Source organism: Pongo pygmaeus, chromosome 7 (genome assembly GCF_028885625.2).
Source record: "Pongo pygmaeus isolate AG05252 chromosome 7, NHGRI_mPonPyg2-v2.0_pri, whole genome shotgun sequence".
NCBI classification, from domain to species: domain Eukaryota; kingdom Metazoa; phylum Chordata; class Mammalia; order Primates; family Hominidae; genus Pongo; species Pongo pygmaeus.
Genome location: NC_072380.2, coordinates 23,670,907 through 23,683,349, shown reverse-complemented (window position 1 = coordinate 23,683,349; position 12,443 = coordinate 23,670,907). Strand labels below are relative to the sequence as shown.

The 12,443-nt window shown below is 46.7% G+C and overlaps 1 protein-coding gene across 5 annotated transcripts in view; it reads right to left on the bottom strand.

The window, feature by feature from the left end:
- The window catches only part of SLC25A37 (solute carrier family 25 member 37), an 80,142-nt gene that overhangs the window by 38,717 nt on the left and 28,982 nt on the right, over window positions 1–12,443 (bottom strand). For 4 of the 5 annotated variants that reach the window (XM_054497373.1, XM_054497374.2, XM_054497375.2 and 1 more), the window contains exons 2-3: window positions 3,936–4,164; window positions 1,916–1,972 (exon numbers count right to left, since the gene is read on the bottom strand). In XM_054497373.1, the coding sequence (XP_054353348.1) occupies window positions 1,916–1,972; window positions 3,936–4,164 (286 nt within the window). Of the gene's footprint in view, window positions 1–1,915; window positions 1,973–3,465; window positions 3,712–3,935; window positions 4,165–12,443 lie in introns of those variants that run through there. The other variant, XM_054497378.2, reaches the window with a different exon arrangement.

Genomic DNA, 12,443 nt, shown 5'->3' with positions numbered 1-12,443 from the left:
GACAAGCCATGAAGGCAGGTCAGTTTACTTAAGGACATCACATCTCTTGAGAAAGATAATGTGTAAAAAACAAAACAGAATACGAGCTGTCCGTCTTTGTAAATAAACAAAGTAGAGAGCTGAGAAAAGGGGGAAAGGTGTGTGTCCCTCCAGCATGCCTCGTGCGGCACACGATAAAGAAATCAATGGGAATGGAGAAGGTGATTTTCTTCACCTGCCCATCGGGTCAACCTCAGCACTCAGACCACAGAGACTCCCCGCCCACCTCCCAACCTGCCCCATCACAACCCTGAAGGTCAGACCAAGTCCTCTATCTGCTAGGACATGGAAGGTAGCTGAAAGCAAATTTAATAGCTTCACCTTGAAAGACAAAAGATAGGCAAACTTATAGCATGAGACTTAAAATGAAACTTTTCTCTCCAATTCTCCCTTCTGGCCAGGAACTATTTTCAGATGAGGCAAAAAGGTGAAAAGAGCTCCACAGCTCACCTAAAGCCATTGCCAGGTAGAGAATGACCCAGCTGAAGGCCTGCCCAGTGCCAGGCCCAAAAGGTACTCACTATTCAGACACGAGCTGGCTAAGACGCCGGGATATATAAAAAGGGAAAAGACTCTGGTCTGCCCAGCTGAGGCTTGCTTCATATTACCCCCAAAATTTAAAAGAACAAAAAGAAGATAATGTGGAAAGAGATGGCTGAAACAAAATGACCCAATGTTAATTTCTGAAGCACAGTGATGGACACATTGGGGTTCATCATACTATTCTCTCCACATTCACATCTGTTTGAAATGTGATCCATAATCTTCATATTAAAAACAGTCAAATTGAACACCAGCCCTAAAGAATAGCCTCTGATGGGTTCCCCGTACATTTGTCTAGGATTGATAAGGGTTAATAAGGGCTAAGAGAGTGAGTGTGTGTGTATGCACACATAGGTTTTAGAATAGTGCAAAAGCATGCAACAGAATCACCAAGAAACAGATTCTGGTCCCTAGCTCCAGGGATTCTGATCCAGTAGGCTCAGTGTAGAGCCTGAGAATTAGCCTTTGTTTTCTTTTCTGTTGTGAGGCAGTCTTGCTCTGTCGCCCTGGCTGAGTGCAGTGGTGCAATCATGACTCACTGTAGCCTCAACCTCCCAGACTCAAGCAATTCTTCCACCTCAGCCTCCTGAACAGCTGGGACTACAGGCACGCACCACCACACCTGGCTAATTTTTGTATTTTTCATAGAGACGAGGTCTCATTATGCTGCCCACGCTGGTCTTGAACTCCTGGGTTCAAGAGATCTGCCTGCCTTGGCCTCCCAAAGTGCTGGGATTACAGTTTTAAACCACCATGCCGGCCAGAATTAGCATTTTTCTTTTTTTTTTTTTTTCTTTTGAGATGGAGTCTGGCTCTGTGGCCCAGGCTGGAGTACAGTGGTGTGCTCTTGGTGCACTGCAACCTCTGTCTGCTGGGTTCAAGCGATCCTCCCACCTCGGCCACCCCAGTAGCTGGGATTACAGGTGCACACACCACACTAGGCTAATTTTTGTATTTTTAGTAGAGATGGGGTTTCTCCATGTTGGCCAGGCTGGTCTCGAACTCCTGACCTCAAGGGACCCGCCCACCTCGGCCTCCCAAAATGCTGGGATTACAGGCATGAGACACTGCACCCGGCCTCAGAATTAGCATTTCCAACACCCCTCAAGATGTCTGATGCTGCTGGTCTGTAGAACACACTTTGAGTAGCTCCGAGCACAGGTATACCAAAAACTCATATGTTCACGTCCCTTCTTGAGGCCTTTCCTGTCTGCTCTGACTGGAGACCAGGAGCCGCCCTGCCCACCTTCAGTCCTCTCCACTCCCCCACCACCATTTTTTGTGCCCCTTTGCATATCCCCTACTGCCCCTCCCTGGGACCATGAAACATTACCTTCTGCTGGATTCATTACCGCATCGTGGAGCAGGGTGGCCATACTCCCAGCTATCCCTGCAAAACAAACTCCAGAAAATTACCCTCTGCGATCGGGTGTTCTCAGGAAGTTCCTGGAACCCAAAATCAGACGGAACCCAGGACTTAGCTTTCTAAGAAGCAAAATGTACTACCAGCTCCGCCCAGGTGAGCACTGACTCTTAAAACCCTAAAGTGATGATGGAAATATGATAAAAATGGGGATGGTTAATTTAGGCACACTCACCCACATTTTAATCTTGCAAAAATATGGTTTTCTTTCTTGTAGTCAACCCTGGGAAAAACCTAAACCTGCAAGTGTTGGTGGTTCCCAGAAACCACACACCATGGCTTTTTCCACTGTCTAGATGTTAACTCTCTCTCGTCCCTTGCCTTTGTCTACACATTAACTCACTTTGCCCTTAAGCTGGGGCCCTGAAAGGAGATAATATCATATCTACAGCTGAGAAGGGGGAAAAAAGAAAATCTGGTTAAAATCCAGGCTTTAAAAAAAAAAAAACTGGGCAAGAGAAGAGGAAATCAGGAGAATCTGCATTTTGTAGATTTCCAGGGTCAGTCTGCAAAGCGACGGGACTGACCCCATCTGAGAGTCGGGTCAGGCCTGGCTTCAAGAACCAGGAACCTCAAAAGCCAGAATCAGGCCTGGAATTTTGCTTTTGGCTTTGAGTTTCCTCCCTTTGCGGTGACACTGCCCCGTAATTAAAATGACCACGGGAAGGGGGAGGAATGAGGAACACCAGGATGACTCTTCAGCAATGCATGTAATACCCACTCCCCCACCACACACACACTTATAATCATTCCCAGCGAGATCACCACAGCATACACCACACATTGCAGAAACAGCGCAGGGCAGCACTTGGCATAAAATGGATTCCGTCAAATCTCTTTCAAGGAGCGAAACCGTTACATAAGGCAGTTTCAGCAAAAGAAGGGCCCCAATGTCATAGAATCAGGGGTAGGTCAGGGCATAGCTCTTTAGAGATCATCTCAATAAATGCACTAATGGCCAATTTTTACAAAGCAAAACAAGTATCTGCAAACCAGCCAGGCACACTTATGACCAAGGTTGGGTAATGGGAGGAGAGATGCTTTTTGAGCAGAGTAAAAAGAGAGGGGGAGAAGTTATTGTTGGTCATATCTATGTCTCCATTGTTGAAAAAAATGAATTTTGTCAAAATAAAAGTACTTTATGCTGCTATCCATATTTCCATTCCAAACCCAAACAAGAAACAACAAAAGCCAACCCCACTGGAGAGGAGAAAATAAAAGCTCAGCCCTCCCCAATAAAACAGGCCTTATGTAAGAGCTGCTGGCAGATTTGCACCCCCCCACCCCGCCTCTCTCCCTCAAAACAACCAAACAAAATGATTTCAGCCCTTGCTTGCAGAGAGATGAGACTCAGACAAACAGAAGAGAATGGGGGTAAAATTCCCAAATCCCCGGAAGCTTAAGGTGGGAAAGGCCTTCTGCGTTGCGCGAGTCCTTTGTCAGCCATAAAACTTCTTGACCTTTTAAAGCTTAGTTAGATCTTGGCGTTGTAGAGACCTGTTGTACCAGTTTTTAAATAGTCTCAAAGAAGCTGTCCAGATAACTTTTTTTTTTTTTGAATCCAGCATTCAAAAGTTTTGTTTCTATTCAGGGTTTCTCCTATGTCTGATCATTAATTGCTTTTGAATGTTTAAAAACAAAACAAACAAAAAAATAGAAAAGAAAACCCACATAACAGTAAAACCAAAACACCTCTGTCACTGATTTCTCCCCAGGCTTCAGAAAGCGGAGGGGAACAGAAAAAACCATGTGTGTGCGCGCGCGTGTGTGTGCGTGTGTCTGGGTGTGCGTTGCACACACAACTCTGAGTTCTTTATTCGTGAGCAAGCGGGCCGAAGTCGAGGCGGCTGGGTCACAGGGAGGAACACCCTGGGGAGGGACGTGTTGAAGAAGAGAACTTTCTAACTCCAGACAAATGCTTTCAAAATACCGTTGGCTAGGTGGCTGTTTCCTTGGTGGTGGAAAACGTCATTTAAAGTCCTTTTCATGTTTTCATAGCAGGCAAAATACATGGCGTGGGCCGGCCCTGCACCCATGATCATGACGTTGACGCCCCGCAAGGGCCTCCAGAAGCCTTCAGTCCGCATGATTTTCTTGAGGGCTCCGTAGATACTTGTATACCGGGCTTTGGGATCTGGACTCAAACTCTGCATTCGTGTCTGGGAGCGGGCAAGAAGAGAAAACAAACAAACAAAAAATAGAGTTAATCAGGATGGTAAAGAAGGAAAATAAAACGTGGAGAAGGAGATCGAGAAAACAATGTTCATAGTTTCACAGGATTTCTCTAGGAAGGAAACGTATTTGAAATCAAAATGAATTCTACATGGACATAATGAAATCTACATGAATGTGTGCACGTAGATTTCACCATGCTCCATAAAGGCAGAAAGAGAGAGAAGGCTGTGGAAGAGGAAGACCTTCCCCTGCCACTGGCAAGTTGTCTGGCCTCTGGGGAATCCCTTAACTTCTCTGGGCCTTAAGACCTTCAGTTAAAATAACAGGTTTGTTGCAAGCAGCAAAGCAAACAATGCATATGGAAACCCTTCAAAAACTCAGAGTCCTAGATAGATGTAGAATTGTCCTGTGGTGCCCACACTGGTTGTGAAGACTTCTGTGTCCTCACTTATCTGAAACCTCCATGTTCTGGAAGCTCCTATTCAGTCCCAACACCATGAAATCTCCCCAAATCCTCCAGCCCTCACTTGCCTTGTCACCTCTAAATACCTTTTTACATTTCCTAAGTTGGCACTTAAATATAAATGGTCTTGTTCTTAATTTCTTTTTTTTTTTGAGTAAAAGCAAGTTTGTTAAGAAAGTAAAGGAATAAAAGAATGGCTACTCCACAGACACAGCAGCATTCTTAATTTCTTCATATGCATAATTTTGTCTCCTTGAAGCAGAGACCTGGCTTTCCCCTCCTCTGCCATCCCTAGGACACCACCCAGGAGGGAAAAGCTCTTGCACAGGTGTGATGGTTAATTTTATGGGTCAGCCTGGATGAGCCACAGTACCCAGATATTTGATCTAACACTAGTTTAAATGTATGTATGAAGGGATTTTCTAAATGAGATTAACATTTAAATCAGTAGACTCTGAATAAAGTAGATTAACCTGTATACTGTGGGTACATACACCTCATTTAATCAGCTGAAGGCCTCGTGAGAAAAAAACTGGGTCTCTCTCCAGGAAGAAATTCTGCCTCCAGACTGCCTTCGGACTCAAACTGTAACATCAGCTCTCCCTAAATCTCTAGCCTGTAGATTTTGGACTTGCTAGTCCCCACAATCATGTGGGCCAATCCTCAAAGTAAATCTCTCAATTTCTAGGTAGGTAGGTAGGTAGATCAGACAGATAGGTAGGTAGGAAGGTAGATCAGATAGATAGGTAGGTAGGTAGGTAGGTAGACAGACAGACAGACAGACAGATAGAGATAGGTAGGTAGGTAGGCAGACAGACAGACAGAGATAGAGAACAGGCAGAGAGTTAGACAGATAACCTCTGTAGCCGGATATAGATGTCTCTGTCTCTCCTGGTTTCTGTCTGCTAGGACCCAAGGAAGGTCTTCAACCAAAGGCTGGTCTTACAAACCCAAGTAGACTTTACACATCCTATTACCTGTTTCTCTGGAGAACTCTGACTAGTACAGTAGGTAAGAAATACTTGCCAAGTAGAAGATCCACCACGGCTCAGTCCCACCAAAGTAACCACATTCCTTCCCTCCTTCTTCCTCCCTCTCACCCTCTCTTCCTCCCTCCCTCCCTTCCTCCCTTCCTTCTTTCCTGCCTCCCTCCTTTCCTTCCTTCCACCCTTCCCTTCCTCCCTCCCTCCCCGACTCCCTCCCTCCTCTACTCCCCCCCAACACACATCCTAGAGGAGAAGCTTTTCAACTTTTGGCAGGGGTATCCTTTAATCTCCAAACAAAATCATACAAAAAATCTAATCCTATATATAAAAAAGGAAGGCTTCTCTGATTGAAGATGGGCAAAGGACTCTCTGGGGCTCCCTCTCACTCCCCGGGACAGAGAGCCCCAGGTACCCCAGGGCTTGGAGGAACAGTGAAAACCAATCAGCTGAATTAGTGGTCATTTTCAGAGTTCAGATTTCACCAGCTATTAAAACCACAAAGCAAATGGACACACCAAGGCCAACTTTTTATTTTGCCCAGAAAGGACACAAAAACAATAACAATATAAGCAACAATCACCACCGCCCTCTACCACAAACATCATTTCCTAAAAGAAAAGACATTTTTAATGCTTAAAAAAAAGTAAGGAAGACTACCTCTGATTATAAAATGGTATCTTAAATTAGATTTAGCTTTATTTTTATTTTTTTCTTTGATACAGAGTCTCACACTGTAGCCCAGGCTGGAGTGCAGTGGCGCAATCTCAGCTCAGTGCAACCTCCGCCTCCCACGTTCAAGCGATTCTCCTGCCTCAACCTCCTGAGTAGCTGGGATTACAGGCGCCCTCCACCACGCCCAGCTAATTTTTTATATTTTTAGTAGAGATGGGGTTTCACTATGTTGGCCAGGCTGGTCTCAAACTCATGACCTCGAGATCCACTTGCCTCGGCCTCCCAAAGTGCTGGGATTACAGGCGTGAGCCACTGCACCCAGCCAGATTTAGCTTTATTAAAAACTCGCTACTCTGCTCCCTTTTTCCTACCACAGACTGGTGAAAACATCTTCTGGCCCAGCCCAAGGCAGCTGCCAAGACACCTGGGCCCCAAGGTCCTGGGGAGGGTAGCCCTGCACCCTTTTCTTTTTTAAAGTGATTTCAATTTTAAGTCTTTTCAAAAAGGATTTGATCTGATTTAATAAGATGATACATTAGGCTAGGTGTGATGGCTCACACCTGTAATCCTGGCGCTTTGGGAGGCCAAGACAGGAGGATCGCTTGAGGCCAGGAGTTTGAGACCAACCTGGGCAACATACTGAGACCTCATTTCAACAAAAAAATTAGAAATTAGCCAGGCATGGTGGCACACCTCTGTAGCCTTGGCTATTTGGGAGGCTAAGGTGGGAGAATCCCTTGAGCCCAGGAGTTTGAGGCTGCAGTGAGCTATGTTTGTGCCACTGCACTCCAGCCTAGGTGACAGAACAAGACCCTGTCTTAAAAAAAAATTTAAAAAGGGATACATTATAAGCAAGAAAGACCAAGGGAAGGACAAGCAAGTGAATGTGCCAACCAAGAATGTATCTGAAGCAAGAGAATACCCAGGCCATGGTCACAACACCTCATTCAGCTCCCGATGGCCTGTTGGCCAGACCAAATGAAGATGTACACACCATGCCAAGTGTTCACGCTGGGAAGGAAGAGGCAAAACTCCTCCTTTAGGACATATGAAATCGCTCAAGTTTTAGAGCAAATAAAGCTTCGCGTGTCACCTGGCTTCTTCTTATACTTGCCCCTGACAAAAAGCAAGGGTACCAGGTGGTACAACGTGGCTGTCAAGAACCCCAGCTTTGGAATCGGAGAGAACTGGGGCTGAATTCAGATTCCATCACTCATGGTGTGACCCTGGGCAAGGTCATTAAACTCTCTAAGTTTGAGTTTCCCCACTTGAGAGAATGGTTGGGAAAATTAAATGGGATAATATGTGTCTAAAACCATCAATATTGTCAGTAATAACACAAGAGTCCCCTGTCGAGGGGCTACCTGACGGTGATTCATGGAGAGGCCAAGTGGCCAAGTGATAGGGTTCTAGTGTGTGATCTTCCAGGGTTGTGCAGGCCACAGAGGTGGGGTTGTGTTTGTCTTGTTCACAGCAGATCTCCAAGGACCAGTAAGATGATTTATTGGGAACCCAATAAATATTTGTTGAATGAATGAATTGATGAACAAACTAACCCAACTTAGAATACCCACCGGGGTGAAAGGGTACTGTGTCTCGTCTCTTAGACCACCACCCCTAAATAGGAGCCACAATTTCTTGGACTTAGCTGTGCTTGCCACCACCTTTAATTTGGACCTTTTCATATCAATGCAAAGTTCACGTGTCACCGCATTTCTCAAGCCTGGGTGTGATCTGCAGAACCACATATGGAGCCAAGGCAACCTGTCCCGGGGGGCCTAACATGGGCCTGTGAACAAGAAGTGGCTCCAGGCAGCACCCTTCAGGGGAGAGGCCCCCACACCTTGGAGAATAGCAGTGCACCTTCTTGGGGATGAGCCCTGGCTGGAGCCCTGAGGTTTCCAGCCTAGGGCAAGGTCCTACCAAGGTTTTGCAAGCCCAGCCTATGGTCAAAGGCCTTCCTTAAGTTCCAGAGCCCCATTGAGCAGGGGTGGCAGTCTGAGCAAACACAGAGCATGGAGAACTGGCTACTGAGATCGCACTTTGGACCTGATGCTGGCTCTGGCTACAACCCAGTGGCCTTGGCCACGGCATCTCATCTCTCTGGTCCCCAGTGTCCTTGACTGGAAAATGAAAGGGAGGATCAGAGCAGGGGCTGAAGATCAGAATTACCTGGGAAATGTTTGAAAATACCTATCCATAGACACCACCCTGGCACACACTGATTCAAGTCTTCTTTTTCTTTTTAAAATTCCCCAGATGATTTCGATCAGGACTCAGTTTGGGGAACCACTAAGTGACCAGATATCTAGACCCCCTTCCAGCCCCAGCCCTCTGCCTGGGCAGTAGGGAATTACCCCTGGTTACCTATGGAGGGAGTGGCTGAGTGAGGGCAGAGGGCACAGAGGGTGCCCAGGCTGTACAGCCACCCAGCCCGAGGTTGTCAATCTCAATTCCAGCTCTGGGACCTCAAGCAGGTTCCTTAACCTTAAGGCATGGCCATCCTTGGCTGGAATAATCGCCCAGAGAGCTGCTGGGAAACACTTGGCACAGGCTGGCTGTCAACAATGACTGTCCCCATCCCACCCCACGATATACATGAAGCCATCAAGAGGGTCTCTCCTTTACAAAACTGCTCATGTCAGCCAGTTGGAGGCTGGCATCACACCAAAACTTACAGGGACATTTGGGACTGATTTCTCATCCCCTCCCCTCTTTAAATTAGGGGTAGAGCAGTTGGAGGAAACATTACTGAACCAAAATGCATCATTCTCTTATGGAAAAAAAAGGTCAACTGGGTATCTTTGTGCTGTGAAAGAAAAATAAAACCTCAGGGCCCTAAACTCACTATGTCAAAGGAAAAGAAAGTTAAGCTTGGGAAGTGAGTCATGCAAAAACTGACCTTCTTTTTGTTCCCAAACAGACAGCTGTAATTTCATAAGCTTACTTTATCTTATGTAAAACGTAGATTTACTGAGTGCAAGACCATGATTCACTTTCCCCAACTCCCTTCTTTTCACATGTAAAATGCAGATTCGCTCAGTGCTAATCAGAGCCTCACAAGAATGGTACCACTTGCCTAATGCCTACCCTTCCTCCTTTTATTTTTCTTCTCTCCCTCCTGCTTGCTCTTTCCCCTTTAAATACTGATGTTCCCAGAGCCCTCTTTGGAAAAAGCACAGGACACAGATCCTACTGTAACTTGTGTTTCTTTTTCCCGGTGCATCCGCAACCTTGACAGAATAAACCTCTAAAAGATTGAGTTCTGCCTCAGTCACCACACCTCAGTGGACTTCTCTGTCCTCAGCATGGTTTACTCAAGGGCAGGCCATAGTTAATGACACAAGCCCCAGACAGAGGCAAGTGGCCCATGAGTGCAGAGATGGGCCTGGTCAGGCCCCTGCTGGGACCACTGCAGCCACAGCAGCCAAGTTTGGGGCCAGAGCCTCATTCATCCTGCAGCACCATCATTTCTTCCACCTGCCTGCAGGGAGCACCCACTGAGGTTGGCACCAGGATACAGAGGAGAAAAAACGATGGGGCAAAACAAGGAAAGTATATGATAAGAGGAGGAGGAAACGAACCACCAGGGTGCCTCGAAGGAGTGTAGGGAAGAGACAAGGAGGGATCAACCCTGCAGCAGCCTCAGGAGAGGCAAGAGAGGCAGAAGGCAGGCGGCTAGGAAGGCAGGCACAAGTGGCCACAGCCAAAGAGACAATAATCGATTTAGTCTCTTTTTTATTTTTTATTTTTATTTTTTTAAGACAGGGTCTCACCTATCACCTAGGCTAGACTGCAGTGGCACGATCATAGCTCACTGCAGCCTGAGCCTCCTGGGCTCAAGCAATCCTCCCACCTCAGCCTCCTGAGTAGCTCAGACTACAGGTGCACACCACCAGCTGATTTTTGTAGAGACTGGGTCTTACTATGTTGCCCAGGCTGGTCTCAAACTCTTGGACTCAAGTGATGCTCCTATCTGTGCCTCCCAAAGTACTCTCTTTTTTAAAGCTCCACTACCTGTAAAATGTAAAAATGAAGGCTGGGCATTTTCTATTCCTTCAGGATCAGAGAGGGGAAAAAACGTCTGGGAGTGAGTGGAAGCAACTGAAGTGTCCATCACCAGATGAAGGGATAAACACAATGTAATATATCCATACAGTGGAATATTATTCAGCCTTAAAAAAGGAAGAAAATTCTGACACAAGCTACAACATAGATAGTTCTTGACAACAGCATGCTAAGTGAAATGAGCCAGTCACAAAAAGACAAATACTGTATGATTCCACTGATATGAGGTGCCTAGAGTAATCAAATTTGTAGACAAAAAGTGGAATGGTGGTAGCCAGGGGCTGGGGTGAGGAGGGAACAGGACGGAGAGTTCTTGTTTTATGGGTACAGGAGTTTGAGTTTTGCAAGATGAGGAGAGTTCTGTGGATGGATGATGCTGATGGTTGTGTAATAGTATGAACATACTTAATGCCACTGGACTGTATGCTTAAAAATGGGTAAGATGAGAAATTTTGTTATGTATATTTTACTACAATTTTTAAAAATACAAAAAAAGGAAGTGAGGGTGGAGAGGAGAAAAAAGGAAATGAATGAATCAGGATGCACAGAGACAGGGCAGAGATTAAAAATAAACACACACACACACACACACACGCACACACGCACACACACACACACTGGAGACAGAGAATTTCACAAATTTCTTTTCCTGTCCAGGTTTCAGTTCCTGCCCAAGACCTAGCTGCTAGTCTCCTCTTGTTCGGTAAACTCAGTTTGCATGTTTGCATTTTAGTTCTCCCCTCTTGGAAATTCATAAGCACATTAGCATACTAAAGCCTCTGGGAAATCCTTCAGGAAAGAAACCTGTTTCACTTGGTTTTCTGAGGCACTTCCTAAACCTCTGTCTTTAGCAATGCAAGCCTTGTCTCATTTAATAACCAGAGACACCTGACCAAACACACGTGTGAAAACACAGCCGTAGCCAATGGGAGCCTAAGCCCTTGAAGCAGCAAGTGCCGAGAACATCCAGGTGTCAGACAGAGTCAGAAAGACCCCTCTGGCAACTGTGTGGGGAGCAGGCTGGAGGCAGGTGGTTGTGTGGCTGGCCCCTGGAGGGGACAGAGGGTGCCAAATAAGCAGCTGAGAGGAGCCCTCACGTGCTGCCTGTGAACAAGCATTCCTCCTCTGCACCTGCCTGCAGGATGGAGAAACGTGTCCTGCCCCGGGAATCAAGAGACAAGGGTTTCTGGCCTGACTCTGCCACTCCCAGTGCGACCTGAGCAAGTCCCCTCCAGCTCCAGAACTGCTCCAGGACAGTGAAACTCCCAATGATATGAACTCTGTATCTGCATCCACTGGCTCCACAAACTCCTAGCAAGGCTAGAACAAAGTGAAGGGTCAGCCCCTGACACCAACTCTCCCCTAAGATGATAAAACAGGAAAGGCCTGTCTCACTGGCCTGTTCTCTCACTGCAGGGAGAAGGGAGAGTGGAAAATGCACTTTCTGTCCCAGGTGAGCTGGCGGGATCATGTAACAGGAGCAACAATGGCCCTAGGGAGACCGCATCCAGCCCAGCCCCCGCCTTTTCAGATGGGAAACTGAGGCCCAAGAAGGAAAATGACTTGTCCAAGATCCTGTGGGTAAGGAGCCTCCGATCCAGGCCTAGGACCAAAAAAGAAAAGAGAAGGGGGCAAGCTGAGCCTGGTAGGGGGCCTCAGACCCTTCTGGCGGTCCTGCAGAGGTCATGCCACCCAAGCCAGCCCCCTGTAGCATCAGAAACTCAGCCACTGACTCCCTGCCTGACCTGGAGACAGCCTGTGACTCCCGCCTCTCCAATTTCTCAAAAATAAAAAACTTTCCATGTTCGAAGTTCACGTGGCATTTCTAGGACTGAGGAGACGATCATGTGAAATCTACTCACTGGCTCTTTCTAAAGCATTTGCCTTACACCTACCTTGAGCCAGGTGCAATGGGGATACAAACAGGAAACAAGCACTGTGATACCATGAGCAGCACAACTCCAGGGGGGCCCAGGGCTGAGCCCTAGAGGCTGCTCTGCACCGTCTCTGTTCCAGACTTTCTCCCAGAGAAAGGAAATAAGGCTCGGGCACCTCAAAAGTTTAGGATAAATGC